Genomic DNA, 26,713 nt, shown 5'->3' on the forward strand with positions numbered 1-26,713 from the left:
AATATTTTTGTGCATTATGTGTACTGTTCCTGATTATAGAGCATTGCATGAATGTTAAATGGATAGTTCAACCAAAAATTAAAATTCTGACAATAATTACTCACCCTTATGTACTACGTTTCTGAGTCTGGGAACATTTTAGTTATATTGCTGTCTATGTAGCATCAGAAAGCTCTCGGATTTCATCAAACATATCTTAATTTGTGTTCTGAAGATGAACAAAGGTCTTACAAGTTTGGAACAACATGAGGGTGAGTAATTAATGACAGAATTTTTATTTGTGGGTGAACTATCCCTATAATATACTGTATCTTTGTGATGTTGATCATTTCCTGATGTCATTATATATGTATGATGGGATGTTATCTATTGATCCATATCAAAGCCTCTTCCAATGTGTGAGTGTCTTACAAAGAAACAACCAGATGGCATGTTCTTACCACCCAGGAATAATGCAGAGCTTTTGTATGACATTATTCATGTTCCCAGGGGGCCGTGCCTGTGGTTTACTAAACGAGACCCATGCCATATACTCTCACTTTCACATGTGGTGGGAGTTAACAGCCTTACAGCTATTGTCTGTACTGAACTGTACTGTACTTACAGTTTACTGTACATATTAAACACAACAAACATATTAGTATAATTGTAACCAGTACTTACACACAAAACTTGTTTTTTTTATTTCTTTCAGTCTTAATTGTCTTCTAACAGATGTTTTGCCACCTTCGATTTGTTTGCAAATGCCAAACATCCTGTTCAAGCAATTCATTTTTTTCAAAGAAACCACAGATTTCTTGTTCAGCAAAATATCAATTAGTACTATATTTGAATTTGGGTAATTCCATATAAAAGTCAACCTTACCTTAAAAAAGTAAAGTTTTTACCAAAGGTTTTTACTTTACTGATAGCACAGCATTTGGTGGTTCAAATATCCATGTGAGATCTCTCTTAAAGTTTGAAAGCATTTTTTTTTTAGTGCATGATTTTTCAAAATCTGTTAAGTGCTATTTTCAGGTGTGTCACATCCACACGAGTACATATAAAAATAAATATAATAATATATAATATAAATTAAAGTAACAACTATATGTTCTGTTCTTTTTTTTAACATAGAGAACTTGTGCATAGACTGATGTTTTTCAAATGTTTAGACTCTATCAACAAGGCTTTATTAAAATATAAACAGATGGTTTGGTATATTGGTAACACATACATTATCTAAGCATTTATATGTCAGATCCATAATGCTGGATTTGCCCATTTGTCACCATTTTATTTCATGGTTGTTTTATGGGTACAAGAATTGTTTTGTGTGTAAACACACTGTTAATACTGAACATAAATCCCAATAATAGTGACAGTCAACAAAGATCATTAAGTAAAAGATGAGCTGACAGCATGCAGCAAATAAACAACAAAATAACAAGTATTTAGCAATAACCACATACTTTATTTATGTTGCAGTGCATGCTGGGAGCTTGTAAATCAGCAATATTGCTTAATATGAACTATGTTGGCTACTCAGAAAAACAATGTTCAGGGAATGTTATGATCAAACATATTTTATGTAAAGTTCACTGTTGAAATTCACTGAATAATACACTTTAAGGTGCTAAGATAACAATAGATTATATAATCGAATATTACATAATATTTTAGACTAAAAGCATGTATGGTGATAGTTCACCCAAAAATGAAAATTCTGTCATTAATTACTTATCCTCTTGTCGATCTAAACCCGTAAGACCTTCATCTTCACAGGATAGTAGGTTTATAGAAAATATACTATCATCTGGTTTGGCTGTACTGGTTAAAAAACCCAGAAGGTTGTTGGTGAAGCACTATGTGTGTGTTTGCCAAAGCAAAACATCCAATGCCTTTGTAACAGACTATAAAGTCTTCTATTGTTAGCACAGAACCCGCTTACATTATATTGTCATTGTATGTATGTTGTATATTATTCATGTTGAGTCCAACTGTGTAAATATTTAGCGATTTAAACATTACATAATAAAGGATATAGCACAAAGTTTGAATTCATTTTTTTTTAACACTCATTTAAAATTGAAACAGGCACTCAGTTCTCAGCAAATGCAGTGTTTGTGTAACAGATGACAGCCATTTTCATGTGTTAGTCACTATGGGTAGGCAGCAAGTTGGTCATGTGACAGAAGGCCTCTTTTTGGCAGAGAGACCTGACAGACTAGGAAGTGTAATTTATGCCCGTTCTTCCTCCCCCGCTCCTGCTTAGCCCTTTCTTTGTGTGCATGTCATACTGTCCACAGGGTGTTCAGTCACTGTTTTGAGGATTCCCCTCATGGGAATTCAGTCATGGCTCAGCTGAATCAATGAGAATGTTGTGGGAACTATTTGCGACGTCATCTTCCTCAGTGTACATGCTGGGCTTTATTAATCATGTTAAAGGGATAGTTCACCCAAAAATTAAAATTCTGTCATTAATTACTCACACACATTGTTCCAAACCCGTAAGGCCCCTTAGGGTTCTGCCGATAGACGATAGTATCGTGTATCGACGATAGTCAAAGATATCGCCTGTTGCTGATGCCTTTGACGATAGTAAGACGATTATTATTATCATTATGCGTCAAAAAGGCACCTAACTTTAGCGATGCAGCGCGGAGAGTCGGTTCTAGGATGCCTCAGAAACTTGCCGCGGTATAAACGTGCAGTGAAAATGGGTAAGAGTTTTATTCATCATACAGTGTACATAGATTAAGTGTAGACAGTCATTAGGATAACAGAGGTAGTAAAATGTGGTTTAGGCTGAATTAAATACGATATATGAGAATCCGTCTGTACATAGTAAACATAACCATTCACCTCAGTAACATCTGTATGCGTTAGCTAGAATTACGATGCGATAAAATGGCGCTAAACATATGCACGTGAATTATACGGGCACCGTTTCTCCACAATCAGTATGGACTGAACTACAACATGAACTGATGACAACAATCAGACATACAGCGGTAACATTATCGAAATATGACGGGTATAGAAGGATACCAAAGTCCTTTTAAGACAAGTCATGTCACTCGGCGGCCATTTTTGAAACGCCTCTCGGGCATCAAAGTCAAAGACTATAGAATACCCAAGACATGTCACTCGGCGGCCATCTTTGAAACGCCTCTCGGGCATACAAGTGCAAATTCTCCAAAACTATTTGCCAAACTTACGATTAAATTTCATATTTGGAATCACCAATGAAATCTAACAAGAACTGCCACATAAATATGGTTACTTGTGCTCCAATAGCGTGAAAAAACGCTTATTTTTCCGGCTAGATGAGCCAGTGCGCATGCGCAGTACTGAGCGCACGTCTTAGAGCGCCGATTGTTTCTATAGCAACCGGGACTTCTAACGGCAGCTGCAGTGACGCGCTGACTTTTCTAATCAACGATTGGCTCTTTCACTAAGAAGGCGGGGCTTCGCGGCCATAATGAGCGTTGCATTTTTCCCCATTCAAAACTACACGAGTGACATGTCTTGGGTATTCTATAGTCTTTGATCAAAGTGCAGCTCCTATCTCTTTGAATGGGGAAACATCAAATTCTCCAAAACTGTTCGCCAAACTTACGATTAAATTTCATATTTGAAATCTCCAAAGAAATCCAGCAACTGCCTCATAAATATAGTTCCTTGTGCTTGAATAGCGTTAAAAAAAACGCTTATTTTTCGGGCTAGATGAGCCAGTGCACATGCGCAGTACTGAACGCACGTCTTAGAGCGCCTGCTGTTTCTATAGCAACCGGGACTTCTAACAGCAGATGCAGTGACACGCTGACTTTACTAATCAACGATTGGCTCTTTCACTAAGAAGGCGGAGCTTCGCGGCCATGATGACCTCTTCATTATTCCCCATTCAAAACTACACGAGTGACATGTCTTTGGTATTCTATAGTCTTTGAGGATACATTCATTTACATTCACGCACGCACATTTACCGCTCCCTAAAGATAGCAGAGAATGAAACCGAAAGTAAACTTAAACCTATCCAACAGAACTACCGTCAGCGCTCTGTACACGCACAACTTAGTCACATGCACTACCCTTACAAAACGAATAAGGAATTTATTACATATTGACATATTTACATATCATTAAATAAATTAGCACGATAGTATCGTATCTGCGATCTCACAGGCTGACGATAGGACGATATGAAAATTGTGCATATCGCCCAACACTAAGGCTGCTGTTCATCTTCGGAATGCAAATTAAGATATTTTTGATAAAATTCGAGAGCTTTCTGACCCTGCATAGACTTAGTTTGTGTTGCCAAGATAAATGAAGGTCTTACGGGTTTGCAACGACATGAGAGTAATTAATGACAGAATTTTTATTTTTGGGTAAACTATCCCTTTAATGATCCTTAGAAATGTTTGGGAACTATGTCTGATGTTTAGAAAAATCTGTTTTTGTATTTTACTTGGTTTAGTCATTAATAGGGGTGGGAGAAAAAATCGATGCATCGATGCATCGCGATTCTCTCTTCAACGATTCTGAATCGATTCCTAATATTTCAGAATCGATTCTGAGCTTTTTTTTTTCTGCATATGGCACGTGTGCGCGCTAGAGACGCGGCTGGCTACAGCGCACAGAATCTGCACTGTGAGACACGTGCGCATTGCTTGACAGTGTGCTTCCATCCGCCGTGTTTTACTTTAGATATGCGTTCATTTCTGCCGTCTGGAACGCAAGAAACTGTTGCACTGACAGACTCACGTGCGCTTTGTGTTTGTTCGTCCTAAAGCTCGATTGCGGACGCGGTTAAATGCACTTGCATTTTGGAATAGTTTCAAACGAAACTGTACATACAGTCAGTTATGTTTTCAGAGCAGGACAAAACATCTGATATATTGAAATAGATCTGTGCATCATTGGCGTTCCGTCCATATACAGTAAGCTGCTAATGCTCTGCATATCCAGGCTGTCAGAGAGAATGCGTTCACGTGTTAAATAATATAAACATGCTTATAAATGAATCCCTTATTTGAATCTTCTGGGCAAGCAGATTCTCCGCATCTTCCTTGACTCCTCAGAATGAATGCGCATTCTGTTTTGCTGGCGTGCGCGTGATTACATTCGTGGGGTAAGCTGTCCGCGAAGCGCTCGCCCAAGCGGAAAAACGCGCTGTTGCTGCCAGATCCTGATTGCCAAAAATGTATTGTATTTTTGTATATTACATATAATATGTATATTTTCATAATTTCTCAACAATTAAAAAGTTTAAAGTCCACAGAAAAAAATAGCCTATATAAAATGGATATATATTTTTTAAAAATAATAATAAACAGGAAAAAGAGGAAATATTAAAATATGATTTCGTCTCTGATTTTATTGGTGTCTAAATAATGTAAAGATATTATTATTTTTGGTATTACTGGGGGTTTTAGCACTCAGCATACCTGGTAAATAAAAGTGTCACCTCTCGCCACTGCTGTGCATTAGTTTGAATGCAGCCTGTTAAAGTTCCCTTTCTATGATCTCATCAGTAATAATAAAATGGCAGTAATGCTGAGGAAAAAAGAAAAACTATTGTCTGTAAACTTTCGGATACCTGAAGAAAACTTATTTTAAATAAGTAATTGTTTTAAAAAGTACCTTGCTTACATAATTTAAAAAATAAAGTAAAGTTGGCCCAAATTAAATTTGATATAAAACAAATATGAAAATGTAGCCATGTGCAGTACTATTGAAAACTGAGAATGTGACCATCGTGATATTTAGTTGATAATGAAAACAGTAATTAAATTAAATTGAATCTTGAAACCAGTGAAGATTGACACACCTACTTTTACAGAGATTCCAACTATAAACAAAAAGCATAGAAACTGCAATTTTACATGTTTTTAAAATTGTAAAGTTGTATTTGCACAGCAGAAGAATTAATTGGGGAAAAAATGTAGATCAAGAATTGTTTTGGAATCGGATCGTGACTCCCAGAATCGGAATCGGATCGGATCGTGAAGTGCCTGAAGATTCCCACCCCTAGTCATTAATACTAAAGTATTTTGTTTCTGACTGTTTTCAGGTTCTGCAGAAGTTGGGAAAGGCAGATGAAACGAAAGATGAACAGTTCGAGCAGTGTGTGCAGAACTTCAAAAGACAGGAGGTAAGATCAGTCTGATCTATAGGGACGATGCTGTTTTTGGGTGGTATAATGGCTCTTTGGGTTGGTGTGATGCTAGATTGATTTTTTCACCAGCAGCAGAGAGCTATGTTGTGCTTAACCAGCATAAATTTCTATTGTCTCTCGTTCTGTGTTAATATATAACTTTTAAATGTGAAGGGTCAATATTAGTGGGAAAATATCCATTGACATTCTTTATCTTATAAGAGTTCTCTATGCTAATAGGATAAAGACTTTGAAGGTGTAGACACATTGTTTCTTTTGTCTGAAAAGTCTTCGCAGTAATGATTCTCATTACTGCTGTCACTACAACACTTCAATGCCACAGTACTACAAAGGCGCTGCCAGGATGCTCGGCACAGATACGATTCTCTCTGTTCTTTCTTTCTGTAAAAATCTGTTGAAAAATGCAGTACACTTTGCATTAGCTACTTAGTATCTCAATATAACGTTTGGCTGTTATATACTCAGCATTTAAAAGGATGTTTGTTTGTTTGATTGTTTTTTTTTTTTCAATTAAAGGAACTGGCTATTATGGCTATTAACCTAATAGCCATTGTAGCCACTTAGATTTAGAATAAAAGTTAAAAACTAAAAAGTATTAATTGTTTACTTTAATATAAAAAAAACCTACTTCTACCTACATCCGATATACAGTTGAGTTTAAAAGTGTATATACACCCTGCAGAATCTGTAAAATTATTTAAAAATATATACTGTATATATATTATCAAAATAAGAGGGATCATACAAAATGCATGTTATTTTTTTATTTAGTACTGACCTGAAGAAGATATTTAACATAAAAGACATTTACATATAGTCCACAAGAGAAAATAATAGTTGAATTTATAAAAATGACCCCGTTCAAAAGTTTACATACACTTTATTCTTAATACTGATCCACAGTTTTTTGTTGTTGTTGTTGTTGTTTTTTTTTTTTGTGGTAGTTGTTCATGAGTCCCTTGTTTGTCCTGAACAGTTAAACTGCCTGCTGTTCTTCAGAAAATTCCTTTAAGTCCCACAAATTCTTTGGTTTTTCAGCATTTTTGTGTATTTGAACCCTTTCCAACAATAGCTGTTTGATTTTGAGATCGATGTTTTTACACTGAGGACAACTGAGGGACTCATATGCAACTATTACAGAAGGTTCAAATGTTCACTGATGCTCCAGAATAAAAAACAATGCATTAAGAGCCAGGTAAAGATCAGGGTAAAATACATTTATTTTGTCTTCAGAGAAACGTGTCTTCTGTAGCTTCTGAGGGGCAGTGCTAAGTGAAAAAATATGATATTTAAGCAAAATAAGAAAAATGTACATATCTTCATTCTGTTCAAAAGTATTCACCCAGGGCTCTTAATGCATCATTTCCCTTCTGGAGCATCAGTGAGCATTTGAAACTTCTGTAATAGTTGCATATTCTGAAGAACAGCAGGCAGTTTAACTGGTCAGGACAAACAAGGGACTCATAAACAACTATCACTAAAAAAAAACACAGCTGTGAATCATTCAGGTAAAACACAGTATTAAGCAATATTTTTTCTTGTGGACTATATGTAAACGTCTTTTATTTGAAATATATTATTCAGGTTAGTACTAAATAAATAAAATAACGTGAATTTTGTATGATCCCTATTATTGTCATACTGTCATACCCTCTTAATCAAAGACGCTGTTGATTTCTGCCATAATGCTTTTTTTTGCTAGTGAGTGCAGTCTTTATGAAACATAATCATCATGACATTCACAATAATGCTTAGCATTATATATCAACAACTGCAAATATACCATAGTTCATACAGTTGGATAAATTATATTGGCCTACTTACTGCACGCTGTTTAACTGGAATTTAAACAGCTCCATATTTAATACTAAATTATTAGTCTCAAATAATTTGATTACTTTGATGATGAAAAGCTATGCAATTAAATTTCAACTTGCAGTGAAGTGTCTGTGAGAGAAGATAGGAAGAGAAAAGTGTAGTTCCAGAAGAAGTGTGTGTTTGCTGAAGAAAAAGCAGCAGTCTAATCCCACCGTCTGCACCTGTCCTCACTAATCCTGATTAGACTGCTTTATGCACCAGTGTGCCAGTGCTTCCAGAAACACTCTCCTTTCCTCACCTCCAAACATCTCTTCCCATTTAACCCCTCTCTATTCAGTCTTTTGGACTATCTCAAGGACTGTTTGCTCTGTACTTTCTGTAGTCATCACCATGTGATAAATTGGTTTGTGCTAAGTGAAGTACATACAGAATAAATTGGTCCAATATTAAATTTGCTGAGTCAGAGTCAATCACTACAGCTGGAGGATACCATTTACAGCCAAAACTGAACCCACACACCATATGCTTGTAGTCTGGCTCATAAAACGCTTGTTGGAGCAGATACACGGAGCCATCAACTATGCTGAGAAATCGTACACATCAATTCTCTGCGTAAGGGCCTGTCAATCTGATACTGGCTAACTGTAATGGCCACCCCAGACTGTAAAAGACACCAGTCTCACTAAATGTTAAACAACCACAACTCATTCCTTTAGTCAAGCTAGAATAACCATTATAATATTCTACACAAAATTACATATTTGCATATTCTAGTGGCCACAAGATGCCACTGATTAGCTTTAAGTTTAGTACTTTTGCTGAAATGTTTCTGTGTGGTTTAATCAAAGTGATGAGACACAAATCTTAATTTTATGCTTAATGCTGACATATTTCAGACTTCTCCATCTAAAGGTGCATTATTCAACCTTATTGTGTAGAGAAAGATCATCAGAGCTGATAGAGGCCATTTGGGCTTTTTGTGAAAAATCTCCTTGTAGCCTTTTGCTGTCTCAGTAATGGTGGGTCTTGGATGGAATGCAGAGAATGAAATGACTTCCATCTGCTGCATTGACTGGAGAGCTCATTGTGAACACATCTTTTGTATGACTGCCTGTGATTTTCAGTCCAACGCTGTGATTTCAGCACCATGGACAGCAATTATTCTCCACTGCCTGAAACTCTAGTTATTATGTAGACTGCAGTATGAAGAGCTTTTTACTGTGATTCAGGTCACTTCAGCTCTGAATTTAAGAATGAACGCTAAGAATGAATGTTAGGGTATGTACAAAACAACTGCCATTTTCTTCAGAAATTCATTGACAGATCTGAAAGAAAACCTAACTAGTATAGTTGAGGTCAAAAGTTTACACACACCTTGCAGAATCTGCAAAATGTTAATTATTTTACCAAAATAGCCAAAATCCAATGATGACTATATGATTTTGAGATCTGTCTTTTCACATTTAGGACAACTGAGGGACTCATATGCAACTATTACAGAAGGTTCAAACACTTTTTTTCAAACGTTTTGAATTTGAAGATCAGGGTAAATTTAACTTTTGTCTTTCTGTAGCTTCTAAAATACTAAATAAAAAAAAGATATTTACTGTAGGCAAAATAAAAAAAATTGTACACATCTTCATTCCGTTCAAAAGTTTACACCCCTGGCTCTTAATGCATTGTCATTCCTTCTGGAGCATCAGTGAGCATTTAAGTGAGCTCTTCAGTTGTCCTCAGTCTGAAAATATGGATATCAATATCACACAGTAAAGGGTTCAAATACACAAACCAAAGAATTTGTGGGGCCTGCAGGATTTTTCTGAAGAACAGCAAGCAGTTTAACTGTTTAAAGAGTCTCATGAACGACTATCACTAAAAAAAGACACACAGCTGTGGAGGGGATGTAAACTTTTGAACAGGGTAATTTTATATAAATTCAACTATTATTTTCTCTTGTGGACTATATGTAAACATCTTTTATGTGAAGTATCTTATTCAGCTTAGTACTAAATAAAAAAGAACATGCGTTTTGTATGACCCCTCTTATTTTGGTAAATAAAAAAACATTTTGCAGATTCTGCAAGGTGGATGTAAACTTTTGACCTCAAGACTATTTAATGTTGACATTATTAGCGTGTGTTAATGCCTGATGTGACAAACCTTAAAAATGACAATAAATCTCCTGTTTTGTGTTCTGCTCCATAGTTTGAGGGCTCTAGGCTACAGAGGGAGATGAAGGCCTACATAGCAGCTGTGAAAGGTGAGCCATTGCAAAATACACACATACAAGTACACACATGTGCCAGCTCTATACTGAAATGGTTTATGTTTTTCTGATGATTGCAGGAATGCAGCAAGCTTCTAGGAACCTGACAGAGTCGTTACATGAAGTATATGAGCCTGACTGGCATGGCAAAGATGACGTCGTGACCATTGGAAAGGTAGTTATAGTTGTAATTGTCTATGTGCTTTTATTAGTATTTAAAATACTGACATTATACTGGTGTTGAAACTACTGCTGCTTTTATCCTTTTAACCTTTTTCTTGAAAACGCAAGTCTTGTCCGCCTCACAATGGAAAGATGTTTACATCAGTGTTTACATTACAAAGATGTTTAACTCTATGCACATTTTTACATTTAATTATATTTAAAAGGTTTCAGTTGAATTTATTAAGTTAATCTTTTTACCTTGTTTTAACATGGATTTCTATGGAGATCGAAACACTAGAGCACCCAAACGGAAATTAAAATACATCATAGGGTGCTCATCAGTTACTCAGGAAAAAGGTGGATAGAGAAAAATAAATATTGGATATTAGTGGTGACAAGTTGATGAGATCCATCATACAAATGGCTTGTGGGAAATGCTGAGTAATTGCATATGTAACACGGTGTCAAAAGAACTGCTAAAGATTAAGGATAGGTGTTGATTTCTCTTCACAGTTTTATATGCTCAAGAACTGTTGTGAAAGTGGGTGAAAATTAAATAAATGACCTCTGGTAACCTAAGCATTATGTTCATTTGAAGATGGTGGTAAAATGGAGATCATTCTCACCAACTCCAGAACATTCTTATATGTTCTTGTGAGATCTGAGGTTTTAAGAACAGGCAAGAGGTTTTGGCAGACTCTCACACGACTCAGCTGAGGGATTTGTACTCAGTACCTGAGCCAAAGCTAAAATGCTGTGCCTTTTAGGGAAAATGGGGCCATGTCACTGAGCCATTAAGGTCTATTATGGAGTCCATGCACATGCATTTCACAGACAATTTATAAGATGGATTCAGAAGGGGCCATGTCAACTGGTCATGTTAAACCTTGGGCTGTTTAAATTCCCACAGAGGAAATTTATTAGCTGGAATTATAGTGTATAGGTATGTATATAAAGTCAAACCAAAATTTATTCAGAGACCTTCAGCATTTTTTAGATAATAAAAAGGTAATAAAATATGACAAGAACTCAGAGTTAAACTGTGTCAGAACAAATTCATCTTGATAATGTCAGATCAATTTGAATAGTTGTCAGCTAAATTTAAGTATACAATTAGATAATACTAATTGAGGTCAACCAGTTACCAAGCAGTGCTTAATTTTGTTCAGTCTGTGGTGTAAAAAATGTCACATTATCAATTAAAGAAAAAACACTTAAGCAAAACATGGTTATGGTCAAAGTGTCTGAATAATTTTTGGTCCCAAATTTTTTTAAATCAATTTTACTGGTAGTCCACTCTATTAATAATTTTGGGTATAATATGCCACAGTTCACTTTATTTAGCTATCTTAGCTAAACCAAATGAACTATAGTGTCCTGCACCCACTAATAAAAAATATCAAAAATTATATCTGGTGTCTGAATCATTTTTGGTTTGACTGTAACTATTATTTAGACAAAAGAAATAGGTGTCATTGCCTTTTTGCTACTGAAGATAAATTGCAGACGATATTTTATAGAATATGCACATTTGTTGTTGTTTTTTTTAATGAGAACTCATACTGATATGCTATGATCTTTTAGATATAATATTTTAGAGAGCAGTCACAGGCTGTTTAATGAAAAATCTTAATTTTACATAGTAAGATTAAGAGTGTTGTTTTAAAGAGGACATTGGATGCCCATCTTCCACAAGTTAGTATGATTCCTTAGGGTCTTCATGAAATGTGTGTAACATACTTTGATTAAAATTCCTCAATGGTCATGTCAAACAACACCTCTTTACCTTGTCAAAAACATCTTTGTTCACAGCAGCTTGTTTCGGTGCATGTCTCTTTAAATGATAATGAGCTACTGCAGAAATATGCAAATACGGCACAGTCCGTCAGTAGTTGTGGGCGTGGCCTGAGCAGTATGATGTCATACTGCTCAGAAAATCAAAACCGCTTGATAATTGAGACTGTTAAAGTTTTTTTGGTGATTAAAAAAGGAATGAATAGATTTTTTTTAATTGTAGAGGGTTTTATATGCTCATTTATGAAACACAATTTAAAAGTGCATTTTGCATGCGATGTCCCCTTTAAGTAATTTTATTTTATTTATTTTCCTATTATATTTTGAGTATCACACAAGCAATACTGCTGTTTTCCTGAATATCAGGCAGCATATTGTTTTTATTAGCACTTTTTCCACAAGCAGCAGAGAAAGTTAATGTGTCAAACTGATGAAAAAAAATCAAACCATCCCATCTGTCCTTCTGCACACAGGCACACAGATGATGTGGTTTGAGGGAGGGAGTTATTAATAGTGGATAATGGCATATGTCATTTCTAGTATGGGAGTGGGGCTGTGACTCAACCCTGTCCTCAGAGCATTTCAATTTCATTTACCCAAGGACGCTCTTTTTTGTTTACTCACACCTCACCGAGGGGGAGCGATGAATTCCTGAATCTGATTTGCATCCCCAGTGAATGAGTAAGAGCCTAATTAGATTTTAATTTCCCTGCTGCTGAATCATACATCCAACACCTAAACTCATCTGTTTATGTTGCAGGAGCTACAGAATAACATTCAAAGGGGGTTTATACAGTAGACTCTCGCTTCCACCACTCTGTTAAATCTCTCATGCCTGTCAAATGCTCTCGGTTAATCTAGCTGATGGCTGTCCTGTCTCCTCTGCAGAACTGTGACACTCTGTGGGAGGACTTCCATCAGAAGCTGGTAGACTCTACCATCAACACACTGGAAACATATTTGACTCAGTTCCCAGATCTCAAGGTGCCAATGTCATTTTTCTCAAGCTGAATAAGTTTTAAGGGACGGGTCATATCCCTATCATCATCATGCATATTGTTTAAGCTGACACATGTGCCAGCGCAGCGCTGAGAATAAATGCAAAGCATATTCAGCTGAAGAGTAACCATAGTAACCACAAGTGTTTTCCCGCCCTCCAGATGCGTGTTGCAAAGAGAAGCAGGAAGTTAATTGACTATGACAGTGCAAGGCACCATCTTGAGACCCTGCAGGCTTCAACCATGAGGAATGAGAAGAAGATAGCAAAAGTACAGAACGCCTTTCTGTTTGTGAATCACTACTTGGTCTTTAATACAATTGCTGATACAGTGATCTAAGCTACTGCTTAAACATATGTGCCCTCTCTGTGTGCATGTAGGCAGAGGAAGACTTGAAAAAGGCCCAAAGGGTTTTTGATGATCTCAACGTTGGCCTGCAAGATGAACTGCCCACACTCTGGGATAGGTGAGACATTTTAAAACCGACAAGTTTTATACTACACGAAAAGCATTATGGTTTGGTTATTCTGGTGTATTTTAATTCTCTTGAATTATTAGGTCACTTCCAGAATTAAAATTACCTGATAATTTACTCACCCCCATGTCATCCAAGATGTTCATCAGTCGAAAAGAAATTAAGTTTCTTGAGGAAAACATTACAGGATTTTTTTCCGTATAGTGAACTTCAGTGGGGATCAACAAGTTAAAGGTCCAAATTGCAGTTTTAAGGCAGCTTCACAGGGCTCTACATGATCTCAGCCAAGGAATAAGGGTCTTATCTAGTGAAAGGACTGGTCATTTTCTAAAAAAAAACAAAGAAATGCTCTCACATTATGTAATCATATTGGAAATGTCATGTGTGGTTAGTTTTTTTGTCTGTGTACTTTGGTTAAGAAAGGTAGGGTAGAGTGAAAACTCCATCTCATTTTCTCCTCCAACTTCAAAATCGTCTGACGTTGTTTTACTTTCGTTTGACTTTCTTTGCACGTTGGCTTTATAAACATTGGATTGGTACTTCCACCTATGCCACACGTGACCTTACCAACATGATTATGTAATGTATGAGGTCAGGCTAGTGCAAGATGAGCATTTGTGGCTAAAAAGTATACAAATATTTTTTTTTTTTAAGAAAATGACATCGTTTTGCTTGATAAGACCCTTATTCCTCAGCTGGGATCACGTAGAGCCCTTTGAAGCTGCATTGAAACTGCACCTTTAACCTATTGATCCCCACTGAAGTCCACTATATGGAGAAAAATCCTGAAAAGTTTTCCTCAAAAACCTTAATTTCTCTTCGACTGAAGAAAGAAAGACATGAATATCTTGGATGACATCGGGTTGAGTAAATTATCAGGAAATTTCATTCTGAAAGTGAACTAATGCTTTAAAATTGCCCTGTTGTTCTAGTTGGACATTTCAGTGGGTTATGTTTTGACCCTTTGTTCACATTCAATGCTAACTGGTGAACAACATTATATACAAAACTAGCTCAATAATTACCATCAATCTCTTATATAACTAAAGCCTTGCTATATCATGCCCAGTATAATTATTGTACTATCAGAGCAGTGGCAGTAATAGTTACAGCCTGGTGTCCTGACAATACAACACTCTGGCCGATAATATTGATTTTGTTTGACCAAAGGCCTTCCTGGAATGTACATTTACATCCCAGCATTTCACGTTTATCCTTTAGTTGCACAGCATGCTAGATGTGAACACTCATGTCACTGCTGCGGTTACATACAGTACAGAAGGTAAGATGTTGTTTATCATAGCTTTTAAAGGGAAAGGAATATGCTGCAGTGATCCATAAAGAAAAAGGGGCTAATTTATAAAATGTAATTCATGTGGATTGAATACAGTTTGTCTTGTTGCAAAATTGTTTGTCTGGCGGGTGTTAATCTGGATATTTAAAGGAACTCTATGGCATTAAGCAAACTATGTAAATGTGTGGTCCAATGTGTGGGTTGAAAAGTAGTGTATTTTTGCGTTGTTCACTGAATGATTTGCATATGGACAACATTCATATCAACGATAATATCAGGATTGTTATGGTAGATAACATGCTATAAATAGCTGGTTTACACAGCAGGAGTCATCCGCTTTGTCACAAAGATCAGAATGTACGTGTCTAGAATTAGTCATCAGTTTATTTAGAGGACTTATTTATATCTAACTACATGCACTGATTTATTCTGTGTGTAACTGCATATGTGCACTTATGCTGTGTATTGCAGTAATGTTTTATTAACAAGAGTCTGACCAAAAAGGAAAAATCTGTCATTCTGTTAACTAACCTAATGTCATTCCAAACCTGTATGACTTTTTTCTTTCTGAAGTTGATCAACTGGTTTTGTCCATATAATGAAAGTCTTTCTTTCCACCATTGAACACAAGAACATTTTTTTCCTTCATACAACTAAAGTCAGGTCTAAGGCTATTTTCCAAAAGTTTCTCATTCACACCGAAACGTCGGAAAACATTAAATTCGATTTACTGCGCATGTGTAAAACCTCATAAAAGCTCACTGAGATGATACAAATGGAACAGACATTATACGTTTTCATGCAATTCTTCCGGCAGGATCATTTTATTTATGGAAATATCTCATCATTCACTGACGCGCCCATGTCGCGCTCAGTCATGTTTGATCTAAAAAGCAGCTGCCCTCATGTTTTGCTGCAGGATAGCAATTGTGAGTACATTTTCTGTCATCTTCTTAGGACTGTAATATAAAGAGGGTACAAAGTAAATATAGATGTCTGTTGGTACAATATGTGTCACATGACTAAACAAACGTCATCGTTTAAGTATCTATTTTCACAATCCACACTATTCAAAAAGCTACATTTTCCTTGACAAAATTGCAGTCTCAAAAATATTAAAATTATTTGGACAAAAACAGTTGTGGTTTAGAACAAAATTACTGAGTAAATGATGACAAAATTAACAACATTTTCTTTTTTTTGGTCAAACTATCCCTTTAAAGGGGTCATGAACTGCATTTTTTATTATTTTGTACTGTTCTCTAAGGTCCACTTATAATGTTACCAAGATATTTACATCAAAAACTTCATAATTTAAAAGCAATAGGCTATTTTCTGTCCTGTTTTGACCTCCTTCGTCTAAATGCTCTGTTTGAATAGGCATGGAGGAATTTAGACGATTTCAGATGTAAACACCCACTGCTATGATTAGCAGCCTATATCCTTCATAGATGGATGCTGCTATGTAGGTCAAAAACACATAAATACTCAGTACATATCAAATCTGTAATTCATCTGTAATAACAGACAAAGCAATAGTGAGCACATAATAAAAACAGTTACTCACACTTGTGTGGTGTGACATTACTGTCGGATCCAATATAGATCCAATATATAATCGGCACATTATCGTCTTTTAGTTTCAATCATTCTGAAAATCCTGTGTTGAGTTTTGCTTTGTTAATAAACGAATCCACAGTACAATAAAGTGAACAAAGTTCATTCACCCTTTCCTAACATTGGGATCAGAAGGAAGGTTTTTCCGCAACTTGCCGCCGCACAGCATCTTGCTGTCTTCTAAACAGTCTTTATCGTTTGGTTTCTGTGTAGACCTTCGTTGGCATCTCTTGTTATTTACACTATTTGTGTGAATCGGTGGGTTGGGCTAAACAAGCAGCGATGTAGAAGTAGAACCGGAGGCAGTTTTTAGCCACACTATTACATCATAAAATGGCACATTCCATACATTCCATATCCTGTTGTTTTGGCAGATTCAATATAAGCTGTTTTTAGACGTTTCAGAGAAAGTTATGAGTTCTGAAACTTACAGGATGTTTTTATAGTACAATGACTTCTTATATGTCAAAAGATCCAGGGAATTTTTTATTTCTCAGTGTATGACCCCTTTAACTACTTAGTATTTGAGTGCTGTTGTGGACAGTATTTTGATGGTAATACAAGCAGGGTGTATACTGTATCTTGTGGTCAGCTGTATGCTGTATGTGACTATGCTCTGGTAAGCAGTATGCTGTTTTGAGCTGAGAGGGTCTGTCTGCTTACTGGAGCAACAGCCTGGTTACATAATCTATCCAATCGGCAGCTTCCTCTCTGCACCAAGCCCTGCAGCCATGCTCAATTCAGCTCAGACCAGAAAGAAAGATGACTGAGATACATTCATAACTGTCACTGACATCAAAAATGGCCAGTTCACTTTAGATTGGCATTATTTAGGGTTTTAGGATTCTTACTGACATACAGGCATAAACTAAGCATTTGTGTTAGTGCATTAAATTTGCCTTTGGATCTTATTTCACATTTATGGTACAGAGTTTTTTTTTTATCAAAACAAGGAATTCATAAACTCTACATGAAATCATCAGTGTCCATCTGTTTTTCTCTTTGAACATCGTCCAGATGCTTCTTCAACATATTGCGCACTTGTTGGAGGCCGGAGCCTAATCATTATTCTTCTCCTATCCTCTTTGCAGTCGGGTGGGGTTCTATGTGAGCACCTTTCAGAACGTCTCCAGCCTGGAAGCCCGATTCCATAGGGAGATCTCTTTTGTAAGTTGGTTTAATTTCTAAAGCTCTTGAACAAGCTGTTCCTTCTAAATGTCACAAACAATGAACTGGGTGCTTTAACAACACAAAGCACATCTCCTTAGGAGTCATACTCGTTTCTAGACACGTAGTGAGTAACCCGTGATTGACATCATGGGAACAGTTCCTGCCACATGAGGGTTTAAAGAGCAGTCACAGGCTACTGTGTTTTCAAGAGTGGTTTATGACAAAATTCACAGTTTTACATAGTACGATTAGGAGCTTTGTTTCTGATCCATGCAGTCAGTCAAAGAAAAGCTCTCATGCTTCTTCTTAAATCTCATTTTCTTTTCAAGCTGCTAGTTGTGCTGTAGCGATTACTCATGAAAGACACATAATGTGTGTGTGTGCGCGCGTGTGTCTGTTTTCTAAATCACAGAAGAGACACTGATGAACGACTGAGCGATATTTATAAGGCTATTTAACTCTTTAACAATGCAGTGTGGAAGAGCAACCTTTTTAAATGCGCTGCCTGCCAATACTGAATATTGCTCTTTATCTTATTTTCTAGCCATAATTTTTCTAGTGTTACAGATATCAATCTGTGCTAATTTTTGCCTCTTTAGATTCACATCTGTCATTAACTGTCATTTTGGGTCCACACTGAAGGTTATAGCATTTTAGCTGGGAACTCCACATTGGTAGATTATGTTTATTATTAGACAGCATGTGGCCGTCAGTGGGCATCAGTGCATTGTTAAAGACTTTTTTCGCCAGAAGGGGTTTACAGTGGAGCTCGGCACAGAAGCTGCCGCAAAGGTCTGCTCTATTTGTGTCAGTGTGATCAGTACAGAGGACAATGCATCACTCTATTGACGCATGCATTATTTTAACTTTTATTGAAGGAATGAAAACCATTTGTTTTACTTAATTTCTTAAACCTCATCGAGCATTCATTGTTAATGAAGGTGATGATGAATTATCATTTTGAACGTTTTATGGTTTGCATACTATTGTTATGTTAATGACTGTACAAGTTTATGCCAATTAAAAGGAATAAAATAATTAAAATCTTAGCAGGTGCAATGGCATATTCAGTAGCACAACAGTACCTGAATGACAACATTTATTTCACTAAGGTTGCCTAAGGCAAGTAATTGTGCTAATGTCCTTCTCATAATTATTTTTTCCATTTATTTCTTCCTCTATGTTTTGGATCCAGCTCTGTCATAAGCTGTATGAAGTGATGAATAAGCTCGCTGAACAGCACTCGGACAAAATGTTCACGATTCAGGGAGCACCCAGGTAAGGAACAATCTTTAACCTCCATTAACCTCCCTGCACAGAATGTACTTATCCACTGATGGAACTGATGGCTGTACATAGTAGACAAAGATTGAAGAATCGTCTTGTTATAATGTTTTATATTTGTTACTTTGAAAGATGATTGAAAACAAGATGACTGCCATATTTTTAACATTTATATGGTTTGGCTCTGTTCGTGTTCTTCCTGTTACAGAGTGAAACGGTAAGTGGAATAGCATGGACTATTGTGTATAGGCATTGGAGGTTTACTTCCCCTAAAGTGTTCTTAGTTTTGAAAGGAAATGAAAGAACACCTTTTCTGTGAATGAACACCTTTGAGCAAGTAAATGTCCTGTGCACAAAATTGATTTGTAGTGCAAAGGACTCCCATAGTTCAACAGCACTGTGTTTGAGGCAGATGATGATAGTGTTTAGTTTTGTAGGTAGGTGATGGGTAATTATGTTGAAAAAATGTTTCACCCTTGTTTGTTATATACAGAACAACCCATTGTTATTTAACTATTGATTTTTAGTGATTATCAAAATTACCCTACACTGTAGGTGCATCATTACCTCCAAATATAGCTTTAAAGTGAAAAGCAGGGCTCATTATGATAGAAATGGTGAATTTAAAGGAGTAGTTCACTTTCAGAACAAAAATTTACAGATAATTTACTCGCCCCCTTTTCATCCAGGACGTTCATGTCTTTCTTCAGTCGATAAGAAATTATGTTTCTTGAAGAAAACATTTAAGGATTTCTCTCCATATAGTGGACTTCAATGGTGCCCCCAAGTTTGAACTTCCAAAATGCAGTTTAAATGTAGCTTCAAAGGGCTCTAAACAATCCCAGCTGAGAAAGAAGGGTCTTATCTAGCGAATGACCGGTCATTTTTTTCTAAACAAACTCGCCATTTATGTACTTTCTAACCTCAAATGCTTGTCCTGTCTATGTCTGTGTGAACTCTGTTTTTTCCGGTTCAGACAGTTAGGGAATGTTGAAAAACTCCCATCTTGTTTTCTTCCCTAACTTCAAAATCGCCCTACAGTACATCGCTGCAGAAGTAGCGACCAAGTGTTTGCGAAGTGAACATGCAAAGATCTAACGCCCTTTACAAAAAAAAAGGTAAAACAGCAATGTAGGATGATTTTGAAGTTGAAGAAGAAAACGAGATGGGAGTTTTTCAACATACTGTATTGACCTGGATTATACATACTATGCATGCGCATTGCAGAGCCGAGACAAGACGAGCATTTGAGGTTAAGATTGTTTCGCTAGATAAGACCCTTCTTCCTTGGCTGGGATCGTTTAGAGTCCTTTAAAGCTGCATTTGGGAAGTTCAAACTTGGGGCACCATTTTAAATGCAATAAGACATAAAAGAGAACTTAGTTTAGTACTCACATGCCGTGTGACAGCCGCTTTCTGTTCACATGCTTCAGATGAAAATATCAGAAGTTTAAACTATTATGGTTTAAAACGCATGATTTCAGCACGCTATAGATGATAATCAAAACCAAAAAAGGCCAGAATAGGTCTCCTTTAAACAGATCACATAGCAAAGCCCGGACCTGTTGGTTGCAAGCTGCCCTTCTTAGAAATCGCCACTCTGATCTAGTGACAATAATGCATTCAGAATAAAAGAAGCCATACTGAGTAGTCAAGATGTTATTTGTGTGTCATTTTTTTCATTGACAGTGATTCAGGGCCCCTGCGATTAGCTAGGACTCCCACTCCACCTGATGATGAGAGCCCTGACAGCAGCCCAGCTGCCAGCCCCAACCACACACTAAGGCCCACATCTCCTGGCCCACCTCGACCCAAATCACCTTCACAGGTAGGACTGAAACCCTTCAAAGTCCTGCAGCATTCAGAATGAAGATCAAGTAGTTAAAATTTAGCAGTTTATTCATGATGTGCAGCATTAAAATTAGTACAAATCTCCTTGACCAGTATTTGTGAGGTTCAAAAGCACACATGCTATCTCTTGATATCAGCTCAAGATGGGACCTCCAAAACCACCTCCTCCAAAGGTTACTCCAACCAAGGAGCTCCAACAAGAGCAGATAATCGACCTGTTCGATGGAGGCTTTCCAGAGATAAGTGTTACATCACCACAGGTGAATAAGCATTCACTTACTTTAATGGTAGTATGGAAAAAATAAAAATATCTTCTTGAACTACTTGTGCAGTTTACTTTTTTAATAGTCAGTTCATTTTATTCTTATGTTCTTACATTAGCCAATCGAGAAACCTGGAGAATCTCTCCTGGACTTGGATTTTGATCCATTCAAGCCTGATGATATTACACCCATTGGGCAGACCCAATCACCCATATCTCAGGTCCTTTTTCACACTCTGCTTATTTTATTACAAATTAGAGACAGTGACAGATCAAATTACTTATTTACCATTAATTAATCAGTAAGAAAATAGAACTTAAATTCTTGCATATTTTTTCTTACAGACACTACCTTGGGATCTTTGGTCTGTAAGTCTGCTTTCTTTCCCTATACTCTTTGATCTATGTGAGCTGATGTAAAGGAGAGAAATCTTGGTGCTATTAGTAACTTGGTGACAGAATCCTCTCTCCAAAGTGGCCTAGATTTGCAGTCTCTCAAAACAATAAATTTGCACTGACATAAAATGTGAAGATATCGCTGTAATTTCATGACAAGCTTACAGACGTTCCTGTCGAGCATTAATCTGACAGCAACTTCCTCTGATATCTCTGTTCATTTCTAGGGAAATGCTGCACAGCCTGCACAGCCTGTAAGTAATGACTGACGAGAGTGTCTTAGTAGAAAGCAATTGCAAATGTAATTAAAGTTCATGGCAGATTTAACCTCCAGCTTTTAAAACTTCTTAAATGTTAATTTATTCATTAAGGTTACAAATTTGTCCCTCATTTCTCCAGTTGTTCTCAATCAAAATATTCCTACTTAGCTTGTCTGTCTGTGGCAAATCTTCTTTTGCCACTCACTCTGTCTGCTCCCTACTCTGTTGGCCCCCATCATGGGAGAAACGTATTTGGACAGTAACCACTTGTTACCTTTCTTTCCTTGACCAGGCTGCAGATGCTGGCTTCACTGCCAACTGGGCAGCTGACTTTGGATCTTCTGCCACTACGGCTACAGAGGAATCTGCAAATGCACAACCTGCAGCGGATGGGCAGGGATGGCCACCTGCCGAAGGTTGGCCTACAGAGGCAGCATCACAGCCTCAAGGAGAAGCAGCCACAGATGAGGTTAGAGTCTGGAATCCGGAAAACTATCCTGAGCCAAACCCAGACTGTGATCCTTGTGATGTGGGGGGTGGCGAGGCCAAGCAGCAGCATCCAGAACAGGGGAAAGAGAGCGTAGAGCAAGGTCAGACAGACTGGGCTAAAGATCAAGTGGAATGGGCAGAAGAAAAGACAGGTTGCGGGTCAGAGGAGAGAGATGCAGAGGAGACGGTGGGCTTGCAACCAATGCCTGGAATTATATTCACCAATGAGTTTGGTCAGGAGATTCAGGATACCACAGAGGGAATAGGGGGAGATAGTTCCAGATGGGGCCTGTCTAGCCAGGTTGATCTAGATGGATCCGGGTCAGAGTATGAGACTGCTGAAGAATGGGGTGATGTCCCGGGACAAAATGGTGGGTGGGTTAGTGCAGACGATGAGCTAGAATGTGCCGAGAATGCAGATCCAGTTGTGGCACCAGAACAAGGCACTGTAGCCCAAGAGTGCTTTGCAGACTGGGGTACGACTGATAGTGTCCCTGAGCAGATTACCCCTGCTGACTCTGGGTTTGGTGGCGATGCATTTGCAGCCAACTGGGATCAGTCTGAAGCAACACCATGTTTCTCAGAGCTTGAAAATGAAAGCTTGAATGAGCCGCTTTCAGAGCCAGCCAAAGCAGGAGCAGATACGCCTCAAAATGTTCTTGAATCAACTCCGAGTTCAGACCCATTTGACACTGAAGGTAATGATCCATTTGGTACAGGGGATGATCCTTTTGCAGCATCAGGGGATGACCCTTTTGGCACTGGAAATGATCCATTTGCCACCTCAAACCAAGATCCCAGTGGCTTTACTGAGAGTGATCCCTTTGCTAGCACAGGCAGCAATCTTTTTGGCACTGAAGGGTTGTCATCAGAGAGTCCAAAATCTGGGTTTCATTACGATCCGTTTGCAGAGACCCAGCCAGAAGGCGAAGGACAGTGGGCAGCGGACCCCTTTGCTGCTGAATTCACATCAGACCCTTTTGCTACTGGGGGCAATGAGGATCCATTTGTTAACGAGATCACATCTGATCCTTTTGCAAGTGAAAGCAGTGGCGACCCATTTACCAGTGAGAACAACCAGGGGTGGGCAGGGGGTTGGGAATCCACTGGGACAAAGGACAGCGGTGATCAAGGAAAAGACTCTGATGTCTTTGATGACAAAACTGGACATGACAATGGGTTTACCCAGTGGGCAGCTTTTCCTTCACCAGCTGCAGATTCTGAGAACTCCAGTAAAGGCTCCTGGCAGGAGGTGAGTGATAGCAGTGGCTTCTTCTCTTCTGATGGCCAAGGAAGCTTTACAGCAGGCTGGCCAGGTGAGGCTGCTCCATCTCAAGACCCCTTTACCTCCTTCCCTGGGCAAAAAGACACCTCTAATCCTAAAAGTACCATTGCAGAGGAACAGGTCTGTCATAAAGAGCCAGAGAACTCAGACCTGTCTGAAGACGAAGTTGCAAACCGGAGATATGGAAAGTTATACCAAGAAATAGATACAGAGCTGGAAGAGGTACCTGACTTCCTGCTACTCTGCTTAGCTTAGTGTAGAGTAGACTACAGCAAGAATACTCCCCTCCTTTCCTGCCTGCAGATGAAGTACTGTTTTCCTGCTACAAAACCCTTTGGACCCTGGAACCCCTCCCACAGTTCACAGTCCCAAGACCTGTTCTCCTCTCTCTCCTTCGCTTGCTTTCATCGTTTGTTGGTTTTGCTAAATTCAAGTAGAGTTTACAGTCCTCCAAATCTGTGCAATTAAAAATACATGTCTTTGAGGGTTTACATGCTAATTACTTATTTAATTTGGTTTAGGTGTCCAACAAGGCTTTTAACGGATTTTCTAAGGTAAATAGGAGCTTAGGAAGTTTATTCTAACTTTTCAATAGATTAAAAGATGATTCATAATAACATGAATTACTGTCAATGTGGCCAAAGTGATTGTGCTAGCATAATAGAATTTTAGAATTAGGGGTCTAACGTTAAATCATTCCATGGATCAATTCTGCAACTTCCTAACATTGGTGCCGTGACCCAGATAGAAATGAGGTTTTGGGGGGTGAGTGTAACAGAGGCCACAGCGAAGTGCTGTGAAGGTAAACCTTACTCTTCTGATCTCAAGAGGTGCGTTAGTGGCTGCAGTCTTTAGCCTCCTTGTTAGTGCGCCCACAAGTTCTGCTCTGGGTGCGTTTCCCAAAAGTAACTATGGTCAGAAGTTCCGTCATTACAAATAGAGTTCAATGGAACTAACAACCATAGTTCGCTAACAATGCTTTTGGGAAATGCACACCTGAGTGGGTGGGAGTAGGACCTTGGGGTTGTATGAGTGTGTGCTTAAAACTATCCTAGAGCATCATCTGCTGTTAAAAATTAAGCTCAGAATCAATTCCAAAGGCAATCGCGATGCATTCGGAAAATCACAGAAATGATCCACGAATCAATTTACAGTTACACCCCTTCTTAGAATGGGTGCTTTCGTAAAAAAAAAAGAAAAAGAAAACAATAATAATAATAATAATAATAATAAAAAAAAAAACAATAATCCTGATATTTTTTATGAGTAACAAAAAAAAATACAATTATTTTTGTTGGTGATGACACCAATTTAAGAATGAACTTGCAGAACTTGGTGTTAAAAGTGCTGTTTTATATCTAATGCTGTGATGATCCCTACTAATTCCTTTCCCTAAAAGATCCATTTAACCATTTCTCACAGGAAATATTTTGAAAAAAATAATTTCCAGTCTAACCTAGCTGATTATATGTTTCAGATTTCATACCAGTAAATTTGATTTGCTTATCTCTACCTTTTTATTCTCTGTTATTTTTTAGGATGCAACAGTCCCAACTTTCACGGCCGACTTTGAAAAGATGGTGAGTTGACAGTCTTTTGATAGTAAAGATGACTATCCCTAAAAAAACTCCTCTTACTTAATGGGTGTCAATAATTTTATTGTCATGCTCTACAATGATTGTTGTGCCTCAAATTCTGACTGTATTACATAAATACACATGTCATTGCTTGTTGCAAGGTCTAGGCCTTTCAAAGTGGTTTTATACTTTTGGGTTTTGATAATGGTCCAGTAGTGGAGGTGTCATTGGACAGTCTTTCTTACTGTTCTCTTAAAAATGTATATAAAGCCTGAGGCTGAGGCCCCAGAGAGTGATGTAGCTGAAGAAGAAGGTGAAGCAGCCCCAGCCTCGGTACCTGAGGGTGGGGAGGGTCCTGTCACCACTCCACCCACAGACACACAACCAGAGGAGATCACTGCTTCAAGTCCCCCTGCAGAGACAGCCACAGTGAGTGACAAAGAGTTAAACTCAACGTCATCAGAAATATCATCATCACCATCACCATCAACACCACTCTCAGCGTTTTTACATCCATGCTTTCCATCATTTCCATCATCATCCTCACCAGTTGTCCTGATCATCATCTTAATTTACATCAGTCTGTTAATAATATTTTTATCATTTTCATTAATATAAGTGTTTTTAGAATTTATCATCATCATCATCTTCCATCAGTGCATAAAACATGATCGTCATGTTATGTTTTAGGCTACATTTACATGTATTCGCTCACATCAAATTGATCAGATATGAACTGTAGCCATTGATCATATCTGTGTACTGTTGTTTATAAAGAGCACTGTGGAGTCTCCAGTATCTTCTGAGACTGAGGCAACTGAGCAGGCTGAGGTATGTACCTCTGAAAAACATTTCAAAACAGAGTGCCTGCATGTTGGCCATTTTATCTTTTGTAATTAAAAAATCCATATGTTTTGTAAAAGAAGCTTTATAGATTTTTCTGGTATTGTTCTGATATTTAAAACATATTTGAATTGTTTCAACATTGATTTAACAAATGCTTTAACTTTCTTTGTATATTATTGACATAATTGTACGTAAATATATTTATTATATTGTTGACATCAGGGTCGGAAATTAACTTTTCCATTAAGGGAAAATTACAATTTGTGAGGACAATTTTTATTATCACCTTATTATTATAAAAACTATATGTTGTCTTTAATGTCAAATACTTAAATTTACATAATTCAATCTATATTTTAAACTGTTGTCAAGTCTAGCACAAGTTATGCAAAAACTCCCATTATAATCACTTAAGCTACAAAACGGCACTGGCTTTTTCAGCACTGACTAATCTAAGCACCTCTGATTGGCCAATGCAGTTCTTAGTTCAACAGAAACGCGTTTGATTGGTTGTAAGGCTCAACACTGCTCAAAACAGCGCGTAAATCTAAATTTTAATTGTGACAGCCGTAATAGATTTTTTGTTTATTTGTGCATTTTTTGCCCCTTTCTCTTGAATTTATGAGGCATTTTATTCATTTTGGTGGCATTTTTGCCAAAAGCCCTCATTAATTTCCGACCCTGGTTGACATAGATTTTTTTC

At 37.5% G+C, this 26,713-nt stretch overlaps 1 protein-coding gene across 7 annotated transcripts in view; it reads left to right on the top strand.

Annotated features, from left to right (window-relative positions):
• amph (amphiphysin) overlaps positions 1–26,713 on the top strand; it is a 38,714-nt gene that overhangs the window by 3,719 nt on the left and 8,282 nt on the right. For 4 of the 7 annotated variants that reach the window (XM_073848518.1, XM_073848522.1, XM_073848520.1 and 1 more), the window contains exons 2-19: positions 6,059–6,139; positions 10,187–10,241; positions 10,328–10,422; positions 13,095–13,190; positions 13,367–13,474; positions 13,585–13,670; positions 17,682–17,757; positions 18,956–19,038; positions 20,734–20,872; positions 21,033–21,155; positions 21,277–21,378; positions 21,503–21,526; positions 21,781–21,807; positions 22,106–22,282; positions 24,109–24,141; positions 25,126–25,167; positions 25,435–25,593; positions 25,942–25,995. In XM_073848518.1, the coding sequence (XP_073704619.1) occupies positions 6,059–6,139; positions 10,187–10,241; positions 10,328–10,422; positions 13,095–13,190; positions 13,367–13,474; positions 13,585–13,670; positions 17,682–17,757; positions 18,956–19,038; positions 20,734–20,872; positions 21,033–21,155; positions 21,277–21,378; positions 21,503–21,526; positions 21,781–21,807; positions 22,106–22,282; positions 24,109–24,141; positions 25,126–25,167; positions 25,435–25,593; positions 25,942–25,995 (1,560 nt within the window). The remainder of the gene's footprint in view (positions 1–6,058; positions 6,140–10,186; positions 10,242–10,327; positions 10,423–13,094; positions 13,191–13,366; positions 13,475–13,584; positions 13,671–17,681; positions 17,758–18,955; positions 19,039–20,733; positions 20,873–21,032; positions 21,156–21,276; positions 21,379–21,502; positions 21,527–21,780; positions 21,808–22,105; positions 22,283–24,108; positions 24,142–25,125; positions 25,168–25,434; positions 25,594–25,941; positions 25,996–26,713) is intronic. The other 3 variants (XM_073848519.1, XM_073848521.1, XM_073848524.1) reach the window with 1 other exon arrangement.

This window comes from Garra rufa, chromosome 10, assembly GCF_049309525.1.
Source record: "Garra rufa chromosome 10, GarRuf1.0, whole genome shotgun sequence".
NCBI lineage: Eukaryota > Metazoa > Chordata > Actinopteri > Cypriniformes > Cyprinidae > Garra > Garra rufa.